The sequence below is a fragment of the Anopheles marshallii genome, chromosome 3, assembly GCF_943734725.1.
Source record: "Anopheles marshallii chromosome 3, idAnoMarsDA_429_01, whole genome shotgun sequence".
NCBI classification, from domain to species: domain Eukaryota; kingdom Metazoa; phylum Arthropoda; class Insecta; order Diptera; family Culicidae; genus Anopheles; species Anopheles marshallii.
In genome coordinates this window covers 15,874,773-15,900,683 of record NC_071327.1, presented here as the reverse complement: position 1 = coordinate 15,900,683, position 25,911 = coordinate 15,874,773, and the positions used below count along the sequence as shown (strand labels likewise).

General features: G+C 43.5%; 2 protein-coding genes across 2 annotated transcripts; one reads left to right on the top strand and one right to left on the bottom strand.

The window, feature by feature from the left end:
• Positions 1 to 460: 460 nt before the first annotated feature.
• On the top strand, positions 461 to 15,707 carry LOC128715117 (AP-1 complex subunit gamma-1). The gene is made up of 16 exons (XM_053809999.1): positions 461 to 480; positions 5,728 to 5,789; positions 6,544 to 6,874; positions 6,966 to 7,204; positions 7,938 to 8,014; positions 9,476 to 9,493; positions 12,477 to 12,572; positions 12,691 to 12,851; positions 12,931 to 13,315; positions 13,379 to 13,589; positions 14,033 to 14,171; positions 14,232 to 14,529; positions 14,609 to 15,148; positions 15,208 to 15,348; positions 15,433 to 15,540; positions 15,606 to 15,707. The coding sequence occupies exons 1-16, from the start codon at positions 461 to 463 to the stop codon at positions 15,705 to 15,707; spliced, it is 2,928 nt and encodes a 975-aa protein (XP_053665974.1).
• A 4,837-nt stretch (positions 15,708 to 20,544) lies between these two features.
• On the bottom strand, positions 20,545 to 23,452 carry LOC128714292 (spermatogenesis-associated protein 20). Its single transcript, XM_053809168.1, has 4 exons — positions 23,211 to 23,452; positions 21,396 to 23,006; positions 21,108 to 21,316; positions 20,545 to 21,023 (listed from the first exon to the last, which is right to left on the bottom strand). The coding sequence occupies exons 1-4, from the start codon at positions 23,450 to 23,452 to the stop codon at positions 20,545 to 20,547; spliced, it is 2,541 nt and encodes an 846-aa protein (XP_053665143.1).
• Positions 23,453 to 25,911: the final 2,459 nt, after the last annotated feature.

The window sequence follows — 25,911 nt, the reverse complement described above, 5'->3', positions numbered from 1 at the left end:
ATATTACATCCCACTTGATTTGTAGCGAAAAGGAGTTCAGTGCAACCTTTACCGGCCTACTTAGAGACGAAACAGAGATAAAACCCCTTCATTCATGTGAGCGTCTTGGCCGGTGTTAACCTTCGGTTCGTTACGAGTTATCATTTCGCTCCGGAATCATTCGCTTCCGGTGGCAAGTGTCCAATAGTGTATCACAGTGCCTCCGTTTCCTGCGTTTTGTGTTATTATTTATTTTCCTGTGCACGTGTGTGTATAGTGAGTGAAAGTTAGTGAAACGGAAATAACGGGTCCGATATATCGAGAGGAAATCTTACGGACCTTCACCTGCCTGCTGTTTTCAGCTGCTGGCCCCCGCAAAGCTGGCCAGAGCCGCGCGAAGTCGTTCAGCGCAAAACCCCCGCCGGACATTAATCATCGTGCGATAACTTAGACACGGCTGCTGTAGGGCCCAAGTGCCAGGATGAATGCCTCCGATCATGGGTAAGTGGGGGCACGTATGTGGGTGGGTGTGTCTCGGTGGATTGGATTTCGTTTTAATTCCCGCTCGGTACGGACGCGAATGCTCCATTTCGAGCCTTTCGGAACAATTTTGATTTAGAGCTGGCCCAGATTTGGTTCCATATTTATGTTCTATAATTCGCGAAACCCATTTCCTGGAGAAAAGGAACCAATTCACAATTTATTAGATGGAGTGGGTTAAACATTTCCTTGGCGTAAACTACAACACAAACCAACACAACACCCTAATGTATAACAGTAACATTATCTTCATGGTATTGAAAGTTAATTTATATTGATTTATATTAGAATCTGCTGATTACGTCATAAATTTATTCTGTTTGAGTATTCAGTTCAGTTCAGTATTCAGAGTAGCTTACCATTAGAACTACCGGATCTGCTTTTAGGAGACTGGCGCTACTTCTAATCGATTAATTTTTTCGGATTAAACAATTGGTACATGACGGACAAGCAAATAATTCATGAATCTTAGAGGATTTATTAATCTTTCAAATCTGGATTCAGATTAATGCATTTAAACTTCTTTTTCATTATCGGCACAACAACCTCAAGAGATCTAGGTCTGCCATTTGGCATACTTTGACTTTATTTACCAGAAACCGGATAGTCAATCCGGCGTAGAACAGTTTGCTCCGGATAGGAGTTTGGTATTTTTAATAAAAACGCTCAAAAGGCTTGTTAGTTCTAATGTTCTTCTACTCACCAAAGTTTGTAGTATAACTGTCCATTATGGTCAATGAGGGTAATATGATGGGCTTGTAACTAAGAAATTTGGTAGAAAACGTGATTCCCTGAAACGGGTAGTATCTGAATGAGTCATAGAATCGAATGAAGGAATCTGAATCCTGATTAGAATGATTCGTGAATTCTCTAAGATTTATGATTTCATCCTAATATTCCAATCATCCCCCCTGGGTCATTATCAGTTGCCAAAAATGGTCCTAACTGTTATTCCGCTTTAGGTATCCATGATCCACCAAGGAACATGATCCGCCATTCTTTCGCATGAGCGTCGAATCCTGATTTGAATGAATCCTCACTAAAAATTCATATGATTGACTCTTCTGAAAAGATTCATTAGGTACGTCAATGCATCTCCCCCGGTAAGGTGTACGCTACAGAGCTTCACATAATATAATAGAATTTCTCACCGAGATCACTCAATTGCAATGCTGTACAACAACAACTTCTCACAACGCAACCTCCAATAGTTACATCAACTGCTGCTGCTGCTGCTCACTGATATCACTGTAACTGTGGCATTGTCCGTCAGATAGTTCTATCCATATGCCATTTTTCCTCCCATAAATGTATTGTGTTTGTGAATCCCGCAACACCGCAACACTTGTGCGTGTGTTGTGAAAGGGTTTGCTACGCGGGAAACGAGAGACCCGCGTCCGGTGGTTGCTACGTTTTCTGTGCAATATGAGCAAGCAAGCACGGGACTTTCGGTCGACTTGTGTTGTCAGCGTAAGTAGGCAGATGCACTACCGGTTTTTACTGGTGTGTTGTGTACCTGGTGGTTTTATATTCTACACACCGGAACCCCGGTCCGGATGGAAGCTGATTAAATGCATCCACCGGGAGCTAATGAATAAGGTGGATTAAACGTGCACAAACACTGTGGCTTCGTTTCTTTTTAGGGTTTATCGCCGCAATGTTAACACCGGATTGCTCACTACAGCTAGAAGAATACCTGTTTAAAGCTTCCCCTCCCTTACGTGTGCCATACTTGCGGGGAGGTAGACTGTTGGATTATATTTAAAAGGCATGTTCCGGTTTCAACTGAGCACCTTATCTGATACCTACGTGAGGAGCATCGTGTGAAGAAGGGGGCGCATTAAAGGAGATAAAACGATTATTTAATCACACGCCAAGTGTGATTTATTGCGTCGCTTATCTAGAAGCTTTTGTTTGCACTTTTGCTACCAGGAGATTATTTTATGAGTGATTTCATGTACAATATATTGGGATTTTAAAAGTCGATTGGGCTAGAAATATGGAATGTAATCTTTAGAATTGTCCCCTTACACTAGCGCAATTTATTTGAAGCATCTTAAACGACCCAAACAACTTGTTTAACCAGTAGCAGCCATACCGAGGTGTCTGTTGCGTTTCTGGTTCTAGGAATGAATCATAGGTTGTTTCAAGAATTGTTCTACATATTTGCCACTGAAAGGCAAATATTTTCCCGTTTGTTGTTGATGCTTATCGGCACAAAAGTGTACTATACATAATCCACTGGACGTCCAGATGGATCGAAAACTTCCCTTCCAGACACTTACTGATGACATATCATCAAAATTTTAATATTTAAAGTTAATAAAACACTCCTTCTTTGCCTTCAAAAAACACCCTACTCTGTACCTTACTATAGACATCTTCAAAAACTTCTACGATGCAGTCCCCTGCTCAGAATGGGACGTATCTCAATGAATTGACACCGAATTCTACCGAATTTGCTGTGGGCAACACGCCAGCTGGCTAACCCTAAAAAATTAAAAAATTAATAACAAAAACTCCACCATCGTAATCTTCATCATCATCATCAAATTTTACCTCCTGGCATAGAAAATGGGGCATGGACGTCTAGTTTTGGGCCGTGGCGTTGGCCCTTTTTTTGTATCAGCTTTGCCAACAAAACCGCATCATCATCATCGTCTCTCGTACACACCTTGATTTTACGTGCCGTACGTGACGTTGACTGGGATTTCGGACGATTCAGTTCGGGGATTCGTTCGTGATTAAAATTTCCCTAGCTCGTCGTGTGCTCGTCCAATGCTTTCTGCTGCCCTCCAAGGACATACGGAGCAAGTAGTAACGCTGCCGAAAGGTCCTCGAGTCTAGTGTGTTTCGCTTGGTTGTGAGGTTTGGATGGCCTCGTGACCTAAAGGGATTACAAGGGACGGCAGGATGGAGACTAAGTAAGTGACATACACACACCGGCTGAGGTGTCCCAGTGGAAAATAATCTTAGATCAACTTGTGGTGGAGCTTTTGTCCGGGGTTTTGTACTCGTTCAGCCAAGTTTGTGTGTGTGTATGTGTTGTGGGTTAAGGACCGTCCCATGTGGATAGTATTATACTTCTGGTGGAGCATCAAAACGGTCCCTTGGGTTCGTTTCATTTTTGACACAAAGATTTTCGTTTGTCGGAAGCATTTTGCCCACATTTTTGGAGCAGAGCATGACTCTTGACATTGTTTTAATGATTGATGTTTATTCTTTAGAAAATTTGTTTTATGAGCTTAAAAACTTTCCTTCACTTAAGCTGATTTGCATTGCCTCGATAATGATCGTGACCGTTACGATCAGTCGAAGAAGCCAAAACACAAACATGCATGTCATTGAAGTGCAGCGCATCTGCTGGCTGCCGTGACCTTCCGCCATGTTAGCGCCTTCCGATCTTGCGTGAAGCAACCATCTCCAGCACACAAATAATCACTTCGAAATTTGGTTTGTTGTTTACTTTCCGGGACATTTTTGTCACATTCAGCAACTACTCCACCCAGGTGCGGACAGACACCTTTGTCAATCGGGTTTCGGTTGGCACAATTTTGAAACCTTTATTTACCATTTGTTCGTGCGTATCGACATCAATTTTTCTGCTTCCTTGGCCGTTACCGTATCGGTTCCTCCCTGTATTTACGCATATGTTCGGCTCAGCCCTCCAAAAGGGCATATAGGTTCGAGTAAAGGCTAACACTTCTCCCTTTCTCAGACATCCTTCTATTGCGACGTCGGTGTGGCATTTCGTGGCGGCGGGTTCGTGTGTTTGTGACCCTGGCGGAAAACCGAAATCCGTTCCACTTGAACACCTCAACCCAATCGATCTTGCGCCATCGACACGGGTTATGACTATCGTTGAAATATTATGCTGTTTTCAGCCACCATCTCTTCCCCTCCATGGGAGGGAATAATGGGTTTTTGATACGTATGATGCATACCGGACCGATTAGCAGCACGCTTGATATGTCGACATTTTCTTGAAGTCCATCATTACCAGTGGCGTTTGGCGAGTTTAGATACGAAGCAAGAATACTTACAGCTATTGGCGTTTTAATTTCTATTAATATAATAATAGATTGAGTATTTTATAATATAATAATTTAGTGATTTGTCTCTTTGGTTAGCGGAATAGGAAAGATATTACCTTTTGAAGAATTGACTGAGAACAGAGTAAAATCTATTGGTGATTAGTTTATAAAAAGCTCTAATATATTGGTGTTTATACGATCTGACAAAATAAATTCTAGTGTCGTGCCAAATGAATCTTTTGAGAAGAGTCATTCCTAAGAATCTGTAGCGCGAGGAGTCATTTAAATCGGGAATCGATTCTCAAAAGATTCATGATTCATTCAATCCTCAGAGCTCCTTAGAGACCCTGAACAACTTGATACTATGGTAACCGATAATCAGAGGGGAGAAGAAGAATGAATCAATCTTTTGAGAAGAGCCATTCATATGAATCTTTAACGCGAGGAGTCATTTAACCCAGGAATTGATTCTCAAAAGATTCATGAATCCTCATAACGCCTTGAAGCAAAATGGTACTTTGGCCACCGATAACTAAATGGGAGGAGAGAGGGGGGGGGGGGGGGGGGATTCATGATTCTTAGAGGATTCATAAATCTTTGGAATAGAGATTCAGATTCATTCAACTCATTCCAAAGATTCATTCCATTTCATGAATCATAATAAAATTTACCCAACACTTGTCAACTCTGTCGATTAGTGAACTGTTGAAGAATAAATTTCGAGATTTAATTGTCAATTATATTCCAAACTGCAAATAAACCTGCCAATGATGGCTTGTTGATGGCACCTCAGGGCACATTGTGGGATAATAAAGGGTCCCGTTCCTCGGCAGCCGCATAGTTTCACCTGGTGTGTTAATTGCCTAATTATTTCCCTGCATCGCTATCCTCTGTTCCATATCGTGCATCGACAGCTTACTTACCATCCCAGACTATTAATTTATCATTTTCGACTTCCCGTTTAGCGATGTCATGCGACATCCTGGTACTGTAATTATATGGGGCACTCTTATGGGAAATCCAATTTTATGGGAAAAACCTTTTGCTTTTTTATTAAATCAGAATAAATTGGACGCGTCTCCAAGAACCCATCCCGTTCGATATTTTGTTACATAAATACTTATTTAAATTGTTTTTTGTCTCTTTTTTCTCTCTCTTTGTTCTCTCCCAAAAGGTTCAATCCAGCGTTTAATATGGCCACCATACGACAAGCCATCAACGAGACGATAGAACGAGGTGAGTAAACACACGCGCCACGGATGAATGATTCCAAACGAACGACAATGGTCAACCTGGGACGGAATGATGAGCCTGAACTGTGGAACCATTTTCAGTGCCGTCATATGGGGGAAAAAATGACACCGAAAATAATTTTGCTACTCTTTCTCTCGGTAGCTTTTTGTCGTCAAACCCGTTGAATGAGCTTGTTTTAAGCATCGTATGGCGCTGTCGAAGGAACGCTGTCTGTCGTACCGGGAGATGGAGAATTTTATTTTTGGGTGCGGCTCATTGGCTACGACCACTACCACAATGGGCACACCGAATGCTTTTCCACATTAAACCAATGAATGAACATTATCCACCGTTGAACAACGCACGCCGGAAGTTCGTTGTACCGAACCGCCGGGCGGGGCAGTTCTTTTCTGTCCCCCGTATGCAATACGCCGGGTATTGAGGTTTTGGGTTGATGTTTTAGGTCTGATAATAATATCGATTGAAACTAATTAATATTCTCCGGTGGTAGGGCGTACGGAAGCACGACAGACTCCTAGTTTGGATGGTTTGTACACACAAAAGTTCTTTCGAGGGGCTATTAATAGAAAGTAATTGAAGATTGGATAATTTTTCGAAAATTAGTTTCCCTCGCGGATGATACTCATTTAATCTCCGCTTTAAGGTGACAACGATGCGGAGCTTAGCACCTGGAAGTGTAATCAATATTAAACGCCGTTTCTAATTTAATTTCCCTTTACACGCTTCGCTATTTCAGTACGTATTCCAACGCCAACCCGCCTGCGAGATCTTATCCGACAGATCCGAGCCGCCCGGACGGCGGCCGAAGAGCGTGCCGTGGTGAACCGCGAGTGCGCCTACATTCGTAGCACATTCCGGGAGGAAGATTCGGTGTGGCGATGTCGCAACATTGCCAAGCTGCTGTACATACACATGCTCGGCTATCCGGCCCATTTCGGCCAGCTCGAGTGCCTCAAGCTGACCGCCAGTCCACGGTTCACCGACAAGCGTATTGGCTATCTGGGCGCGATGCTGCTGCTGGACGAACGACAGGACGTTCATCTGCTGATTACCAACTGTCTTAAGAAGTAAGTACTGGTCCAGCGACCGGAAGATACGGTCTGAATATGTTCCGCCTACTAAAATCGTCTCTCTTTTCTCATCCTCCTGCTCACACAGTGACCTCAACAGTCCGACACAGTTCGTGGTGGGGTTGGCGCTCTGCACGCTCGGTGCGATCGCCTCACCGGAAATGGCCCGGGATTTGGCGGGCGAGGTGGAAAAGCTAATGCGCTCACCGAATGCATACATCCGGAAAAAGGCGGCCCTGTGTGCGTTCCGGATCATCAAGCGGGTGCCGGAGTTGATGGAAATTTTTCTTCCGGCTACCCGGTCGCTGCTGAACGAGAAAAATCACGGTAATGGAAATGCATTTGTCTCTGTACAACACATCGTAGCAATGCGTATTGCATGTTAGGAATAGAGAGATAAATCGGTAGTTAGGATTTTATTTGGTCCGTTTAACTAACTATTAGTACAATTTGAAGCGCTTCAAAGAAAATCGTTGCGACAGTATTTAAATAAAAGCAACTTGTTTCTTAATGGTACTAAACCGAAGGTGTGACGTAACTACCTTACACAGCCATTTACGGTTGTAACCGACGCCGATAATTAACAAACGGTCCAAAAGAGAGCTAGAAAACAAGGTCCCTTCAAGGGACGATAATAAGTTAGCTGGATCTCTGGAACTGGTGTAAAATGTGACCACCCGGCAAACAGCAGACTCCATCCGTATCAGGCGGGATGTAATTTATGCTGATATATTCATTAGGGCACGGTTGGCAAAATTAGCTTGTGCATCGGCAGCCAACGAACCACAGCACCGCATTACTGGTGGCTAACGCTAAGGTCAATACGCCAGCATAGCTGACGGAAGCCATGAGGGAGAGAAGATACTGGTGTGTTTGCCTGCGGCCCAGACTATATGCTGGCTAATTAAGACAAGTGAAACCTTTTAAGCTGTGCGCATCGGTGGCAATAATATTCCCCATACGTTTGAGTCATCGGTGTAAACAGCGACATTTTGCACCAATAGCTAAAACGTGTGAGCTAGAAAGTTATTTATTAAACGGTTTCATCCTTTATCGGCAGGTATTCTCATCGCTGGCGTTACCCTTATTACGGAGATGTGCGAAAAGAGTTCCGACACCTTGAATCACTTTAAAAAGGTAAGAATGTTTGGCGACATCATCTCACACGCGTTATTCACCGTTGCCGTACAGACACCTCTATTCATCGACATCCCGCTACACGGTTTACCAATGGGTGGCATACCATTCACACTGTTTATCAGTTAAGCTGCACTTGCAAGGAGAGTTCCCATTTAATGTTATGTACCTTTTTATTGGAGCACTCTACTCATCGTGCCCTTGGGTTTAATGGAGACTTTTCGTTTTATCTTTACTTGAACAGTACTGTTTTGCAATTTGTTTGTTTGTGTTTGTTTTGTTACTTTCATTACCTATTTATTTGGGTTTTGTCATGTTTTTCGGTATACTTTTGTTATTTTTAGTCTAGTTGACTTTTACATTAGGTGATGCTAAATGATTGTGCGATAGCAGCACTCTCGTTTGAATTATTTTAGTATAGCTACTACTGGCGAGCATATAAGTTTTCTGCTAGAGGAAATTGTTCGTTCCTTCAATCGGTTGACGTTTTAGTGCATACCATGTACCCCATAACGTACAAATGTTAGAATTAGTTGTTTTGTTTTCACTTTATCGAATGGATAACTACGCTAAGCAATTAGGTATTTAGACTTATATACTTGAATAGAATCTTCATTGCACAGTTCTTTTATAAAACGAAAGGTTTTAGCATCTTACCTTCGAATGTTAGAATTGATATCGTTAGTTTTATCTGTATTTTTTGCTAGTTTTTGAAAGTAGCAATATTTATTAACATTGTCGTGTACGTTTTTTTCCCACTAAAAGGTTGCTCTTTAGTTTTTCCAGCAACACACAGACGCACATGTACTACATCATTTCTTTAGGATCGACAACAATGTTTGGGCTGTAGTGTATGGACGCAGTGTAGTAATTTTAGTAATAGTGATTTTTCTCTAACTATGTTTTCTAGTTCACACTAATTGCCATACATTTTTGACACGTTTTGTTCCGAAAAAGTAAGCACTCATACACCTTTTTTTTTGGACGCATCTGTAAAGCAAACAGTAATGAAGTAGTGTTTGAAAGTAGTGAAACTGTACTTTTGTTTTACTTTTTACATTTATATTCTTCAGTGGCTTTTTGGGTTTTTGTTCCGGTTTTTTTTTTGTTTTGGTACCAACTGTTTTTTGGTATGTGCTTTTGTTTAAACTTCTTCCACGCTCTGGGGCAAAAAAGAAAATTGGCATTTTTTCAAAAGTAAAATTTGAAATTTGTGACTTTTTGGTGAGAAGTTAAACAAAACCTGCTGCTCCCATAATGCGTAGCATCCTTGCTCTACACATGTGCCGTTCTTCGATCTAGACTAACCGATAGCTAAATAGATTTATCCTGCGTAATGCGATGTGTCCATCGTACGAAACAATCAGAACCAAATAGCAAGTAACCATCATCCGTACTACGTATTTTAACCGTTTTCTTGCTGTTACTCCCCTCCCCGAACCATTGCTCATTGCTTGCCAGGATAGTGGAAATCAAGAGGTAATGCCCCACATATCTTTTCCATTTTTTCTCTATCTCGCTCTCCTTCTTTCGCTAACTATCGTTCTTCCAGTTTCCCTGGTCTTACTTAATTTCATTCAAGATACTATCTCCATTCTCTCATCTGTTAGTGTACCTTCATTGTAATGTCCCGAGACGCGGTGCTTTCGTTTATAAACTATCCCGCATTTAAAATCCCCCATTGACTGTGTGGTCCTTTAAAACCCGGTGTATAAAACCCGGCAGGGAAGTTAAAGCCGATAGCCGCTAGCAATAGTCACCCATCTTCATTCTTCGGTTCTACGGCAAACGAACTGTTGATGCCCATCTCTCCTACGCTTTTCGTGCTGTACTGTTGCATCCATCACTCAACGGAATGTGTGCAAGACTGTCTTGGCCTGAATTGTTCCTACCACGAGCATTGCTGTGGAACGTATCGGATCTTAAGTTAGAATTTTCTTTTTCTTTTATTTTGGGCTGTTCATACTGCTAGTGCAAACACCAGCTTTGTATACGCTTTACTATGTACGTTGATGTTATTTACTGACCATGAAATTAACTGTTGCGTTTTCGTAAATGCTTTTCACACTCCACAGTAACAAAAAAACACGCTTTTGATGTGCCACAATCGATGTACTAACAGAATTTTGTTTCCAATTCCAAGCTGCTTTAACGTTTTGTTTTTTTTTTTGTTCCTGTTTGTTTCGCTTTTCGTTTAAGCCAAAAAGTTGTAAAACTTTCTACACTTCTTCGCTCCTTTTTTTGAACTCAGTGCACGCAACAGGACACTCGTTTGTGGGGGGATGGGATGGGCGGTGGATGTTGTCCGTAGCTTTGTACCACTTCTTGTTTGTTATGCTTGTTTATGGTGTTGTTTATCCGTTTCTGCTGGACGACTTTCCGAAAGTTTTTTTTTCGTACGGTTTTTGTAATTTTGATTCGTTTGTTTGGCGAGGGCCGGACCTCTTTTATAACTGTTGATGGTATATGGTATAACCCATTTAAAATGGGTTTAAAAACGCCCCTTACAATGAGCGCTAGAAACATATTCCTTGTCCTTTTCTTTAAAGATCGTTTATCGATACAAATATGAATGCTGTTTAAATGCAGATTAGCAAATCCACCGATAATTGATGTTTATGCCGTGTACGCTCCATGATCGGTCATAACTGATAGCTTACGCCAATCAATCAAAACCGATGCTAGTGGCCCTTTAATACGCTTCTTCCACACTTACTCGTTACTGCTGGTTGCGTTTCCGGTGCACCGTCCGCTCAATTGCATGCCAATTCTCCGGCCAACCTTCTCGCAAGCATAAGCATGGCCATTCAGCCATGTGTGTATGTTTCAGTATCGTTTCGATGTTGTGCCCAGCTCGTATAGGCTGCTGATGCGCTTAAAATATTCATCATTCCCATAATGCATACGTGTGTGCAGCAAGAGTTATGCTCAAACGGGTCTGTCTGTCCCCACCCGTGACCATCAAGCCACCGGTCCGTACCCCGTCATGTTCGTCAGGATTTATTTGGCCCTGCCTGTCCGTTCATCTACCGGCCCAATGTGGCTTCTGAGACAGGTTTCCACGCTGGGCAAACATTTTTCATTTGATCCGTCCTTTTTTTTTATTCCCTCTCCCTCTGTTAGTTTTTCCTTTGCTCGGTTCGGTTTTCCGTTTCGTCCTGCGAATGAAATGGTCAACGAGTTTGTTGTTGGTGTTGGTGCTATTTTGTGACTTGATTTTAAAATTTCGTTTGCGATCGCGTTGCCGGCCCTCCGATTCGTCCTTTCGACGTTCTTGCGACGCTTCTCCACTGCTGAACCGTGCACATTGGCTTCATGCTGAACGATTCTAGTGCATCTGCTTCGAAGCATGATTTATTCATGTTCATACCTTCCTCCTAAAGCTAATGCTTTTCGTCCATTATGCTAGCTGCTGCTGCATCACTTTTCTGCTTTTATGGTTGCAATTTCTTTTTTTTTTTTGCTGTCTGCAAGCTCATTTTTGGCTTGCTTCCGACAAACGGTCAGCTGTATCTATTAGTGTACCGGTATATTGACGTTTCTATTAGGTGTAGCTTAAATGTTGCTTTTCTCCCTCGTCAATTGGGGGAGGTCAGTGCCTACCCCACTTTATGTTTACAATGAACAAGTGTAGCAGTTTGTATGTAAAAAAAATCCATTTTATATAAAGCTTGAATCAAACCATTGAGCATGATTTGTGTATGCAATCGAATCGATGGTTTCTCGCATCTCAATAAGAATGAATTGCTTTTTACTTACATTGAAACGTTAAATTCTGTTGGAAATATGTGAATATATAGCAGCACTTTGGTGTAGCCCATCCGCGCGTAAAGAACCGTCGACGAAAGCGAACGAATCCGTACCGTATATGTGCTATAAAAATTCATTACCAACAGAACATCTAAACGTCTTCACATCCATCCCATTCATGCCAAGTGCCACGAACACTCGTACGTACTCCATTCGCACAACCTCACACTATTCGTCCGTCGTTCGTGATTCGTGACGCTATCCTATGTACATATCCTGTGGCCTTACCTGCATGTTGATGCCTTCTTAAAAACAAAAGAAGAAGGATAACGGCGAGAAGAAACGAATAATTCCTCTCTGTACAGAACGAAACGACACTTCATTCTTGTCTCTGTGTGTCATCATCGTGGCTCCACATGGCTCTTATGTAGCGGTACAAGAATCATACACTACTCTAAAACACAAAAGTCGATGCATCTTTTGTCTAAAGACAATAAGAAAATGCAAAAAAAGCTTTAAAAGCGCAATGCTGTTCCTTCACGTGTGTTTCTGTCCCCCTCCCACATTCATGCCCGGTTTTTTTTTTGGAAGACTCAATATCCTGCTGCAACTGTGTGCCTTCACGTGCCATCCAACACTGAACGCTAACGTTATTCTCTTTTTCCCCGTGCTCTGTGTTATTTCTTTTCCCGTTTTATGGCGACGGCTGCAGATTGTGCCGAATCTGGTACGAATTCTGAAAAATCTTATCCTGGCCGGATACTCACCGGAGCACGACGTGAGCGGCGTTAGTGATCCATTCCTGCAGGTAAGCCGTCACATTTTTAACTGCACGTCTATTTTCGCTGTGACATTTCGAGGGGTTTTTGCATCCCTGATTCTGATTCTGAGCTCTGATTCTAATCTTCATCCCCGTTTTCTTGTAGGTAAAAATCCTTCGCCTGTTAAGAATTCTTGGACACAACGATCCGGACGCATCGGAGGCGATGAACGACATTCTGGCACAGGTGGCAACCAACACGGAAACGAGCAAAAACGTTGGCAACACCATCCTGTACGAGACTGTGCTTTCCATTATGGACATAAAGTAAGGACTTGTTGGTTGTTTCTTTCATTATTTATTTTACTGACCCGTTTTGATTTTCTCTTTCGATTCGACGAAACAGATCCGAAGGTGGCCTTCGCGTGTTGGCCGTCAACATTCTTGGCCGGTTCTTGCTGAACAGTGACAAAAACATTCGCTACGTCGCGCTCAACACTCTGCTGCGGACGGTGCACGCAGACATTTCGGCCGTCCAGCGCCACCGGAGCACGATACTGGAGTGCCTGAAGGATCCGGACGTTTCGATTAGGAGGCGCGCGATGGAACTTTCGTTTGCGCTAATCAACTCCCAGAACATACGGGCAATGTCGAAGGAGTTGCTCGTGTTTTTGGAGAAAGCTGACCCGGAGTTTAAGGCCCAGTGCAGTAGCCGTATGGTGCACGTGGCGGAACGGTACGCAACTTCCATTCGCTGGCGGTTGGATACGCTACTGAGTGTGTTGATTGCGGTAAGTGAAATACGCAAACTGTGGTTTCTGTTCGCTAAACACATTCTTCGCTTATTTCCGCAGGCTGGTAATTACGTGCGCGATGATGTGGTGTCGTCAACGATCCACCTAATTCTCAACAGTCCACCGGAGGAGCAAGCGTACATTGGGTTGCGGCTCTGGAGCTCGGTACACAATGTAGCCAATTCGGAGGAGAAGCAACCACTCCTGCAGGTGGCCGTATGGACGATCGGAGAGTACGGTGATTTACTGCTCAGTTCCGAACGGATCGAAGGTAGGTTTTGGTGCGCTGGGAGGGGAAAGCGAGCTGTGGATTTGTCCATCGAATGCATCGGCAACACAGCCCTGGTGGTGGAACGTTCCCACACTTGCTTCTGTAATAGTCGAAGCGTTGTTTAGATAGTTTCGTAGCTGTTCTCAGTATCGCTGATATCGCCTTTGTGATGCGTAAATTGTTTGATTATTATTAGACCGAGCGACAGTTTGCGATTCGTACTAGCTTTACAGTGCATAAGAAAACGAATGGATACCAATCCCGTTGATGATTATCTACCTTGTAGTTGCCGAATCCTGTAGTATTTGTTTTGTGTTTTCTCTTTCCCATTCTCTGTTACACCACAACACATCCCGCATACGGTATGGTACTGCTTGCTATCTCATCACCATTCCCTCGCACCAACACGTTGTCCGCAATATGTCGAATTTAAACACGCAAAGATGTTGAAATCCCTGCAGAACATCAGCTCGTAGATGTCTACCAGCGACTGCTCTGGTCTACCTCGGTTTCGACGACGACGAAACAGTACGCACTGGTGTCACTGGCCAAGCTAAGCACGCGCATCCGTTCGAAGGAAGAGTAAGTACCGAAGCAATGAGTGCAGTTCTTTAACTAATTGCATCACTTTACTGTTTTCAGGGAAACGCGCGTGAAGCAAATGATTGAAGCGTTCGGTTCCCATCTAAACATCGATCTACAGCAACGGGGAGTAGAATTCGCCCAGCTGTTCAAGGATTACAGTCATCTGCGACCAGCGTTGTTAGAAAAAATGCCCAAAATACAGAAAACACTTCCAAACGGTACCGACGTGGACGGTGGAGGCGCATTTGACGATCCGCACCCGAGTATCGATCTGATCGAAGGTGGTGATGATGGTGATTCCTCGTTAATGATCAACACGACCGGTAGCATGGTTGGGAAGATGGGATCAGATTCGGTAAGTTAGGGATTTTTTCAGATGGGAAAGTTCAGAAGTTACTTTTTTTTAATCGACGTTTGTTGGTTTAAATTTGTAGCGCGCACTGCTCGATCTACTCGGTGGAGGTGACGATCCGATCGATGGTCTTGGATTAACCCCGACCGCAGATGTGCTAATTTCCGGTAGCACAACCACCACCACCAACGGTAAACCGGCGGTCGGTGGCAGTCTACCTACCGCAACCGGCAACAATCAGGATCTGCTCGATCTGCTCGGCAGCTTAGATATGCCGGCGAGTACACCACCGGCGGCCGTTAATTCGTCGCTCGGTGCAAACACCCCACTCGGCGTAGGCGGTATCGGGCTCGATCTAAACAGTCTCAATGATAATAGCATCAAAAATGGTACCGGTGGACCAAACCTGCTGGCCAACTCTTCCTCCTTCGGTGGCCTCGATAATCTGCTAAATTCCAACCTCTCGCCGACAATGCCGGCCCTGCCAGGTATGGGATCACCGTTGGCGGGACTGGGTAGCCTTACCAGTCCCACCTCGCCGACGGCGATCGTGAACAACACCACGAACGGTAGCACCAGTCTGTTCAGTGACTTTTCGGCAGCAGCCATCAATAATAATGATGTATGTAAAGATTTAACAAGCGTTAAGGTTGATTAATTATCATGGTGTCAATTATTTAGGAACATGCGAAGCTACTGACGGCACTGGATAAAAATGGCATTCTAGTGCAACTGTCCGCGAAGCATACGGGTGGTGCATTGCAAATTCTCATGACGGCAACCAACAATTCACTCACCACCCTCGAACAGTATCTATTCCAGGTATGGTGCAATAACGATCCATCAGGTTGTTTTAGGGTGGTTTAACTTTATTAAATGCTTTACTTCTGTTTCCCTCTATTACAGGCGGCCGTTCCGAGAAGTTTCTCCTTGCAGATGCTTTCGCCATCCGGTTCAACGTTACCGCCTGGTGGAACGATAACGCAGGAAATGCGTATTACTAGCACAGCTAAGGTAATGAAGCTTCTCAATGAAATAGAATACATTTTTATACATCTGTTTTTATGTGTAATACACAGGCTACGTTAAGGATGCGTCTGCGAATATCCTACCAGTCGGACGGCAATCCAGTGCAAGAGCAAACGGAAGTGTCCGGCTTTCCGGAAGAGCCTACCGAATGAGACATAAATGAGAACCGGCCCGATACACCAACGGCATCAGCGCTACAGCAGCACACACGATTGCTATTGCCCGCGGTTGTTTGAAAGGATGGGGGAAAACAAGTATTCTCTCTCCATTTGCAGTTGCGTTGCCAAACAAAACCCACTCCCTTCCGGGGGCATGAATGTGCGCGTCTTTCATAATTCAAGAGCTTAATTTATGTTATTGTGTTATTTGATGCGAAGCGTTTTGCCACGCCCTGTTGCAAATGCTTCGCGCTTAGGGTTTTTGAATTGTATAGATTGTAATAGCTTTATACGAAAAAAAACAAGGTTTTATCTCACTATCCACTTCCATCCATCAAGTTTACGTTTTTAAGGATTCGACGCAATACTATTTTATTTGTAATATGCTAAAACTATGGAGCGAATGCATAACGTTTTCTCCGCGTGCGCACGCGTCTGTGTAGAAAGATGATAAGCCTAAGCTACCCCGAGCAGGCCACCGCCACTCTGCTTTCCCCACTACTTCCTGCTATCCTTTTCCTGCGAGCCGCGCAGCAATGGAACCACTATTTAGAAAGCAATTTAGAACAAATCAATACGACAAAGAGACAACACGATACGGTTGCTCAAGGTGTTTTTGGGGCGGGAAAAGGAACGGTTTTAGGGTGTGAACAGTGGTCGTGCCGTTGAAAAGCGTTTATTGAACTGCGGCAGGGAAAGGCCATTAATGTGTAATTTGATACTATCCCCCATTCATTTTGTAATCCTCTTAACCCATTAAAAGGCTTTCTGGATGGTACCGTAAAGCTCTGCAATATAGATAGAGAAAGTATGATAGGAATGATTGCAAGGTGCCGTGTGAATGTGCATTCTAACAAGCGGTACAAGTGTTTGTTCGAGTGTGTATGTGTGTTGTGGTCTTTGTGTGAATGTGGTTTGTTGGAGCGAAATCGACGTATCAACGCGTTACATGTTTGTACATACCAACATTTGCTGTGCATAATAGAAATGGAAATAGGGGGGAAAACATTAAAACAAGTAATGATAATTGTACGTGAATAAGGTTTTGGTTACGCTATTATCCTACCTAACATTCTACACTCATACTGTTCTAGCGCGCCACGGTGTGAGAACAGTGTGGGTGAAAGAGTAAAAGACATTGAAACGCCTCTCATTATAGCTTGTATGAAAAACGCAAAAGGGGTTTAATATGCCGGAATTTGATATCGACGTAACATTTGTATAATCTCAATGTAATACTGTTGCAATCAGAATGGACCTTTTGAGCGTAAAAAGATGTATTGATGTTGTATAAATGAAGTGTTGATATGAAACTCCACAAGAAAACCCTGTAAATAATCAGTCTGTTACACTAAACAAGAAGAAAACTAAACGAATGTAACAAAACGATTGCATAAGAAGGAACTTATACATATAAGCTTTAGAAAGGAAAAGAAATAGTGCAGACAAATGTGTGAAAGAAATATTAAAAAAAACCAGAATGAGTTAACCTAGAAAATATACGCAGAACACATTTAGGGAAACATACAATATAAATATCAATCACACATCCAAACACATAAATAGGAAATAAAAACAGGATTTAAGTGAATCAGAAATAGGGCATGTAGAATGGAGCTACACACTAGGCTTGAAAGATTGATTGTTGATCGTGTTTGTGATGCAGCAGCTTTGTGTCCTTGTTGGTGTTGCTGAGGGTTGGGGGCGTTGACCCCCCCACCCTTGATTGTTTAGATGCTCCACCGACACACACACTCACACATTCGGTTCTAGCGTGTTCGTGTAGTGCGTTTGTGTGTAGTGTCCATTAAAGCCACGATCCCTCTGTAACGATCTTCCACACACACACAAACCAACGTAACATCCCGCATCATGAACGCTGGATGCCAAGTTCCATTTGTGCCGATTGCATAAGAATCGCAAAGAGGAAAGTGAGGTAACCGTTAGTGAATATACGGAAGAGATATTGCGCCGGTGCGGATTGAAAGGAGGATAGTTCTAGTGTGGCCACGCCACCGGAGCTGGTGTTGTTTTCCGTCCAAAAAACAAAGAAAAAACAAAACCCCGAAAATTATGAGAATTCAATGGAAAGGGTGCAACAGTGTGTAACCAGGGACGAAAAATACACTTAAGGGCTGTATACAAAAAATCACCTCTCTTTTCATTTTTCTTAACTACTCCCTCGTGTGTAAGACATGTTCGAAAAAATATAATCGTAAGCGCTAGTAATTGTTTCCTTCTTGGGTTTCTTTTTGTTCTGTTCTGTTTGTGTATGTCTTTCTTTTAGTTTAATTTATTTTTTGTTTTTTTTTTTTTTCTATTGGTTTTGCATATACATTACCTCCTCTAATGAGTTACGTAAATACGAAAGTGGTACTTAACAATTAAAGCACAGATGGAACAAAATGGCCACCGTTGTGCAATTGCTGCGTAACGGTCGCATGATGGTTTAGAACGAGCAATAAAAGAAAACGAAAACAACGTTGCGCAGAACATTATCCTGTGGGTATTTTCCTTTGAGGTTATTGTGCCTCGTTACCCCGATGGTTGTATAGAATCGAGGGATAAAAACAGTGTAAGAGAAGCAAACTACTTAACAGCAAGCAGACATGTAAACACGAAACATGTTAGCTATATATTATTGGGATAAATTACGCCGAGAAACGATGTTAACGGATGAAACAAAGTGTTGTAAACAAGAGTGGAAAAGAGGGAGAGAAAGCAAAAAAGAGGAAGCATTCTTACTTAACTGCGATGGCTTATATTTTTTCTTGTTTTCTTGTGCAAGTGTGTAATGTTGTGTAGGAAATGGTAAAGTAAAGGAACAAACGAAACACACTAAACACTAATTACCATAACCCTCCCCCAAAAAGAGCGTGAACGAGAACTGGAAAAAACAAAACAAGAAAACAAACGGCATGCAAATGATGGAAAATATAAATAAATGTATGATACATTATTGTAACCTTTGTTGCTGCTTTCAACGTTGAGTGGTGGTGTGGTGGTTTAAATGGTTCTGTATTGCGTTTTAATAAGGATTACGTAAGAAATCACTACGTACGGTTCCGAAATTGTCCGAAACGTCATCCCTGTTGTGGATGTTCTGCTGTTGTGGCGGGAGTGCTGCTGATTACTGTAGGACATTACAGAGACTTAAACGAATTGGCAAGCAACGAACCACTCATCCGGTATTTGATAACGATTTTGTACAACAATATTTAACAATATTATTAATCAACATGAACAATCGAGTTAATTAACCACCCGATAAACCATCACTTTAAATTGATTTCTTTTATTCATACGTTTCGGTTTTATTTCACATGTCGAAATAGAAGTTGATTAAAAACTAGATAAAATCGCTTAATATCAATCAGCGCGTGGTGTTGACTGGGTTGTTTTCTGTTTTTTCCCATCGATAAAACGACAGTTTTTGTTGCACCATCAGCTAGTTTGGCCGTTAAATCCTTTCGAGACTTTCGCACAAAAACGTCTTATTTACCATTTTGCCACATTTGTTACGTTTGTATCCTGTACGTTTGTATAACAAGTTACAAAACTTGACTGAAAAACGATTAAAACGCATCGCTACGGTAGCTTGCAACGTCGTGTGCTTGGTTCTTTAGAGATTCCTCACCCTTGTGTCGTGGTTTGATTTCTAGAAGCCATTATTTGATCTGTATTTTGATTATGTACTTTTTTTCGATAATTTTAAAACTCACTACAAAATTGTGCATCACTTTACTCTAACAAGCCCTCTAATTACTTGAACATTGTGTGTATTTTAAAAAACGGATCTCTGCTTGTAAAAAACTCCTGGTTAGAATTCGGTTCAAATGGTAAAATCTATCGCATTTAATATCGTAGCTTGTTTGGCTTATAAGTGAAGAGGCGGGTGCTCTATAAAAAATGGGGCAAGAAATCGATTATCGATCACTACACATAAGCGGTCAGCAGATTGCTCTACTACTCTAGTGAATTATGTTTAGCAAACGGTTGTTTCTTTTTCTTCGCTAACCTAACAATCCGGTACCAAATCCGGTTTAATCTCCCATGTGCAAAAACATCGCCCGTGCACACTAATGCGTACACAAGTGGAACGCTCAATTAAAGCGATAATTCGTCACGAACTAAACATACACCGGTGCATTGTTCTACACGCTACGCACAGGGCATAATAAATTATCAACAATAACACGATAAAACCAATCCCACTCCGTAAGCGCAGAAAGACGTTCTTGGGTAACGACCAACAGAGTTTACTTCCCTCGTGCTGTGCCGAGTGAAAGCAAAAACAAAACAAAAAGTAAACAGACCAACGGAATGCGAATTCTACCGTTTTAAAACCCGTCGTAATCTGTGGTTCGCTGAGTTGAGTAATGTCAATGAAATCAGGGAACTCGCAACGGAAGCCTAACTAACGAACGAAGAAGCTTTGCTTTTGTGTTTGTGAAGTCTTAACGCAGTTTTTCATGCCAGCTAACAATGTTTGTATGTCTCCGTGTGTCTGTCAACCATTGACGATTGTTAGCTGATATGAAACTCGTTCCGATCTCCATAATAATCCCTTTTTTCCCCCTGGCGGTTCGATTTCGTTCGTTTGATATTCGACTCGCGTTTCTATTCATCACATATAGTTTGCTTATAAAACCTAATTGTCCACAGTTTGCGTCGTCCTTTTCGTTTCGCGTACCGAAGTGTGTCTGCCTTTTTTCCTTTGATATCGCCAGCTGCGGCCACCAGTCCTCCATCCAAAGTCGATTCCCCACATCAAACCCGGCAAACGGTGAGTGGAATGCTACTTGCTTGGAAAACCTTAGGCCTCGAAGAATCAGTTCTCGTACTCTTGGTAGTCGAACGTGTAGCGTGGCTGGAACTCTTCCGTTAAACGCTCCGGTTCCGTCACCGGCAGATGGCACACCTTGTTGTGGCAGATGTACGCAGTCGGCATGTTCTTTACCATCTTGAAGTTATCCAGCGACTTGCGGCGCCGCACAATGTGTGGCGGTTGGTCGATCTTTAGCTGTACGGTGATCATACCGGGCACGTAAAATTCGCGCACCGAATCGACGAGTGCATTCGCCTCGGGGCTTTCCGGACCGACCACGATCAGTGTGTTACGGCCCTGTTCCTCCAGCAGGGCGGCTGACATCATTTCCGGCAGCACGTACCCGAAGTGAGCCGTTTGCGCAAAGTAGTCGAACAGTGTGCGCGCTTTCTCTTTGAGCCGTTCCTCCTCGAAGTAATCGCTGAGCAGGAGGAGATTGTGTGCGGCGACACTGTTACCGCACGGTTCAGCACCATCGTGTTCTGGTGAGTAAATATAAAAGAACCCATAAATTAGCTTGTATTTTGTATATCCCTTTCACGCTATGGATTCGATTCTTCACATACCTTCCTTCAACCGAACGGCCACGTTCGGAGAGTTCGCTTCCGAGTAGAAATAGGCACCATGCTTTGGATCCCAGAACAGCTCATCCTGAATGTCCTGAAGCTCCTTCGCCCAGTGCAGTGCGTGTTCGTCCAGCGAGGCAACGTAGTAATCGATCAACCCCTTAATCAGGAAGGCATAATCGTCGATAAACCCGTAAATGGGTCGTTCCCTTAAAAGTATAGCGAGAAAACAATAAAATCCACATAAAATTTTGCTCTCTCTCAAACGGTCTGAACAACGCAACTTACGATGTCAACGTCTCTTCGGCACCACCGTAGCATGAGCGAAGTAACTTTCTCGCCTGTACATCGTACAGATTTGTGCGGATAAACTTGACCAGCTGTTCGGCGGTTGCAAGATACACGCTCCTTCCCGGTGCATCCTTCACGCAAGCCAACTGTGACAATCCGGAAAGGACCAGGCCGTTCCAGGCGCAAAGGATTTTTGTATCCAAATGTGGTCTCGGTCGCTTGTCACGCACCTCGTGCAGCAGTTCATTAGCCGTCTTCAAGATACGCTCGACGATTTCAACCGTCGTGTTGCACTTTTCGGCCGTTTCTCGCACCGATCCGTACACGATGAGAATGTTCTTGCCAAGCAAGTGTCCGTGTGGATCGCTGGTCGGTTTCACGTTGCCCTCTTGCTTCACGTCGTAGTGTCCGGCATACACGGCCATCGGATCGACCCCACCCAGATCACCAAACTTTTCCACGTGCGTTTGGAGTATCTGCTTGATTTCATCGTGCGTCCACGCGTAGAAGGCACCCTCGATCTTTTCCTCACTGTCCGCCGTAGGCAGTGAATCTGCATCTTCGCCGCTGTAAAATCCACCGTCCTGGTGACGCAGGTCCTTGCACAGATAGCGATAGATTGCATCCGCCACAGTCAGATAGGAGGGTTTCCTTGTCAACCGGTAACCGTTTGCATACAGGGACAGTAATTGACCCTGATCGTACAGCATTTTTTCGAAATGTGGTACGTGCCACTTCTTATCTACAGAATATCGCGCAAAGCCTCCAAATACGTGATCGTGTATACCACCGGCCGCCATCTTGTCCAGCGTGTTCAACACCACGCCTAGCACCTTATGCTTCGGCTCCTGCACATGCAGATGGAACATCAGGTTGAGCTTGGATGCTTCTGGGAATTTGGGCGCACCGAGTGACCCACCCCACACCGGATCGTAGTTACGCTGGTACATGTTGACCGCCTGCTTAAATTTCGCTTCCAGCGTCTCCACGTTCGTCACATCATCCGCTTCGTCCGCTCGCTTATGGTCCACATTGCGCCGAATCGCCTCAATTACGGACCGACCCGTGGATACGAGATCCTCCTTGTTGGTGGACCACTTGCTAGCTAGCTTCGTCAGAACCGTCGTGAACCCGGGCATACCCCAGCGATCATTCGGTGGAAAATAGGTCCCTCCGGTAACTGGGGCCAGCTCCGGTGTTAGCCACACCGACATTGGCCATCCGCCGGAATTGTTTATCAGCAGAATGAACATCATGTACAGCTTGTCGATGTCTGGCCGTTCCTCCCGGTCCACTTTGATGTTGATAAAGTGTTCGTTCATAATTTTGGCAACCTCCTCGTTCTCGAACGATTCCTTCTCCATCACGTGGCACCAGTGACAGGTGCTGTAGCCGACGGAGAGGAAAATCAGCTTGTTTTCCGCCCGTGCTCGTTGAATCGCTTCTTCGCCCCACGGGTACCATTCGACGGGATTGTGCGCATGCTGTAGCAGATAGGGAGATTTCTCCTGCTTCAACCGGTTGGTGAACTTTGGTTCAGCTGCTGCACCACCGCTCGAGTTCGCTTCCATGCCGCTGGTCGGTCCTTTCGAATGCTGCGAACAAGAGCTAGCGACGATGAATGGAAAACACCACGTACGGGTTGCATAATGCCGTGGCAGGTGCCCCATATTTTCGTCACAGTTCGTTAGTTTGGGAATTCGTTCCGGTCACGAGACAGGGTGAAGATAAAAACAGAAACAGTTTTGATTAGTTATGAAAAATCGATAACTACGCGTCAATCAGACGCAGGTGTTGTGCACATAATCTTACCGCACTTGCGTTGTCGCTAGGGGATGGGAAGCCTGATGTTGGGGTGATGCCGGCGGAGAAGGAATCGAGTGAAACAGCAACGGGGAACTTGTTGAAAGGGAACAACAGTCAACTGTCGCAGGCTGAAAACCGAGTTGGCTGCTGCTTAAGCCGCCGGTGCGGGGAACTTTTCGCAGATGGTTGGTCGGTGTGCAGCAACGTAAATAGTTCGCTAGCGGGAGTCTGGCAACGCTATGCAACATAGCATAGGCTCCTCGGTCGGCCCCGCGATTATTTCGAGTTCGAGAGTTCCGGCAAGCGTTGGAAACTTCGCACTAACTAAAGGCCACCGTCCACAAGGTATCGATTGTTGCGATTGCAGTACCTATCACGCTATCAATACTCACGCACGAGTGTTTCGGAATTCAGATTACACTTTTACCGAATAATTCAAGCGATAAGTGAATAATTCTTACGTCACGGGATTTTGAACGAGTTTTTCATTTACATCGGCTACAGATAGCCGCCATATGCACTCTAATTTCTGGTTTGTGGCTAAGTTTATTCGCAAATTTTGCGACTCCGTACGATTTTCTTGCGAATTTTGTGTGTTATTTTCTGTGTTGTCAAAATACCCCGATTGCCATCTGATTTTCATCCGTTTATAGCACACTGTTCAATGTTTCAATAAGGTGTGCTCTCGATTGATCGGCTGGATGACAAATAATTACCGGCAAGAGGAACCAGACCTACTTCAAATTCGATAGTAAAAATTATCATTATTGATCATGTTTGGTATATTATCGCTATGTACTAAGCCATAAAGTTATAGTCGGTAATGCTTGTAATGCAACAAAACGTTAGATATGAGTACGAATCTCAAATGGCACGCGCTTCTCTAGGGCACAATTAACTATTCAGTTGTGCAATTGGAAATAACCCCAACCCTACAGACGCATGGCAAACAAGTGCCAACAAATTTTATCCAAAAATCTTTAAATAGCAAAAAAATAGCTATGAACAGCGTGATCATCAACGCATCATCACATCACATGTTCTAGTAGATTCTGTTTGTTTTCCACAAGCCTGGTAATTTTTCATTTCAATGTAATTCATTTCAAGGGATCGGATTCAGAACGGAAAAAGCATTTTAATTCCAACCTATTTCTTTCCATATTGAGATCGCATATCAGCAATCCACCCGATGTAGAAATTTAAAGTACAGACGACGATCGTAAGAATACTGTAGAAATTTGAAGATATGCATCAAAACTAGATCTTCTACTTTTGCTGTAAGAAACTAGTTTATTCCTATCGTCAGAAAAAAAAAACAACTTATCCAAACCGGATCCAACATCTGCCGGTCTCATGTGATACCTACCGGCTTCAGTATCGTCCCATACGTTCCACACCATAAAAGAACAAATTTCAACCCCCACTTAAACCATCTCGGTCTGCTGCGATGCCACTATACGATGCCAGTTTTTCCTTGACTTTGTGTGAACGATCACATCTGCGCGCAGATAGAAAACTAATTAGCATAAAATATGGCACCCGGCATGAGACCACCGCGGACGACGTCGGCGATGAACGCGACGTGTCTGTAAAATTCTATCAACTAATTAGATCTTTGGCCACGGCCAAGGGGAAAGCCATCACCTTTGGCGAGCGGTGAAACAAACGTTACGAATGGTAAAAGTGACCGTAGACACCCGAACGATTGATGGACGCAGTAGCGCACAATAACACTTTTGATTTCAACGATCTGCCCATGTGAAAGGTGGAGTAGGTTTGTTCGACTGCAAAGAGAGGGGAGGGAGAAATAGAGAAATGGTAAAGATCGAGGCACCAGGCGCGAGTTGCCCTTGGCTTGGATAGATGAGGATTATGGTAATTTTCAGAGCCCGCTGAGCTTTTCCTTCCAAAAATAAAACCACGTTTTTGTGGCCAAAGTATGGTACATCGCAAGGACAAACAGCGGGTAACACCTTCACCAAAGATTGGATAGAAAGTATCGTCAATGGTTTCGCTGCATGGGATCGGTGCAATCGGTTGGATAATTACGCGTTGGAAATTAGAGCCTTCCTTCTAATATTGTTCCCATTGGCATGCTCTCACTTCATCACCACCTATAACCAAAGATACTTCAATCAAACGAAAGTGATCTCCCTTGACTACTAAGGCTGGATGTTAACCTCACAAATGTTTGACATTTTGTGCAACATCAGTTTGACACTCCTGCCCCTGATAAGCAATTGCAACGATGAAAGAGCTGAATGTTTTACTTCCTTATCGTTTTGCTCATTCGCTCGATCGCTCATTTAAAAGTCTAATTTGTATGGCGTCTAATTTTGCATAATTCAAGCAAAATAAATGTTAATCTCCACGTTAAATGTAGCAGAGCAAAATGGCACCAAATCTGGGCGAATTTGGGCTTAGGATGGTAACATTTCCGGTTAAGAAAAAACGAAGTTGCATATTAATACATCCGTTGTTGCCCCATGAAGATGTCCCGTCCATTTCGGTGTGTCTGCCAATCGGGTATTCTGGCAGGAGCTCAATTTACGTCATCTAGGTGACAGTTTTGGAAATGTGTCTTGCAGTCTTCCACTTACTGCTATCATGCTTCAGGTTGCGGCATTCAGATGAAACCACAATAATGAGCTTAACCTCCCTTAGCTTTACTGTGCAGTCGTTTTGAATTGTTGGGAGCTATAAATGC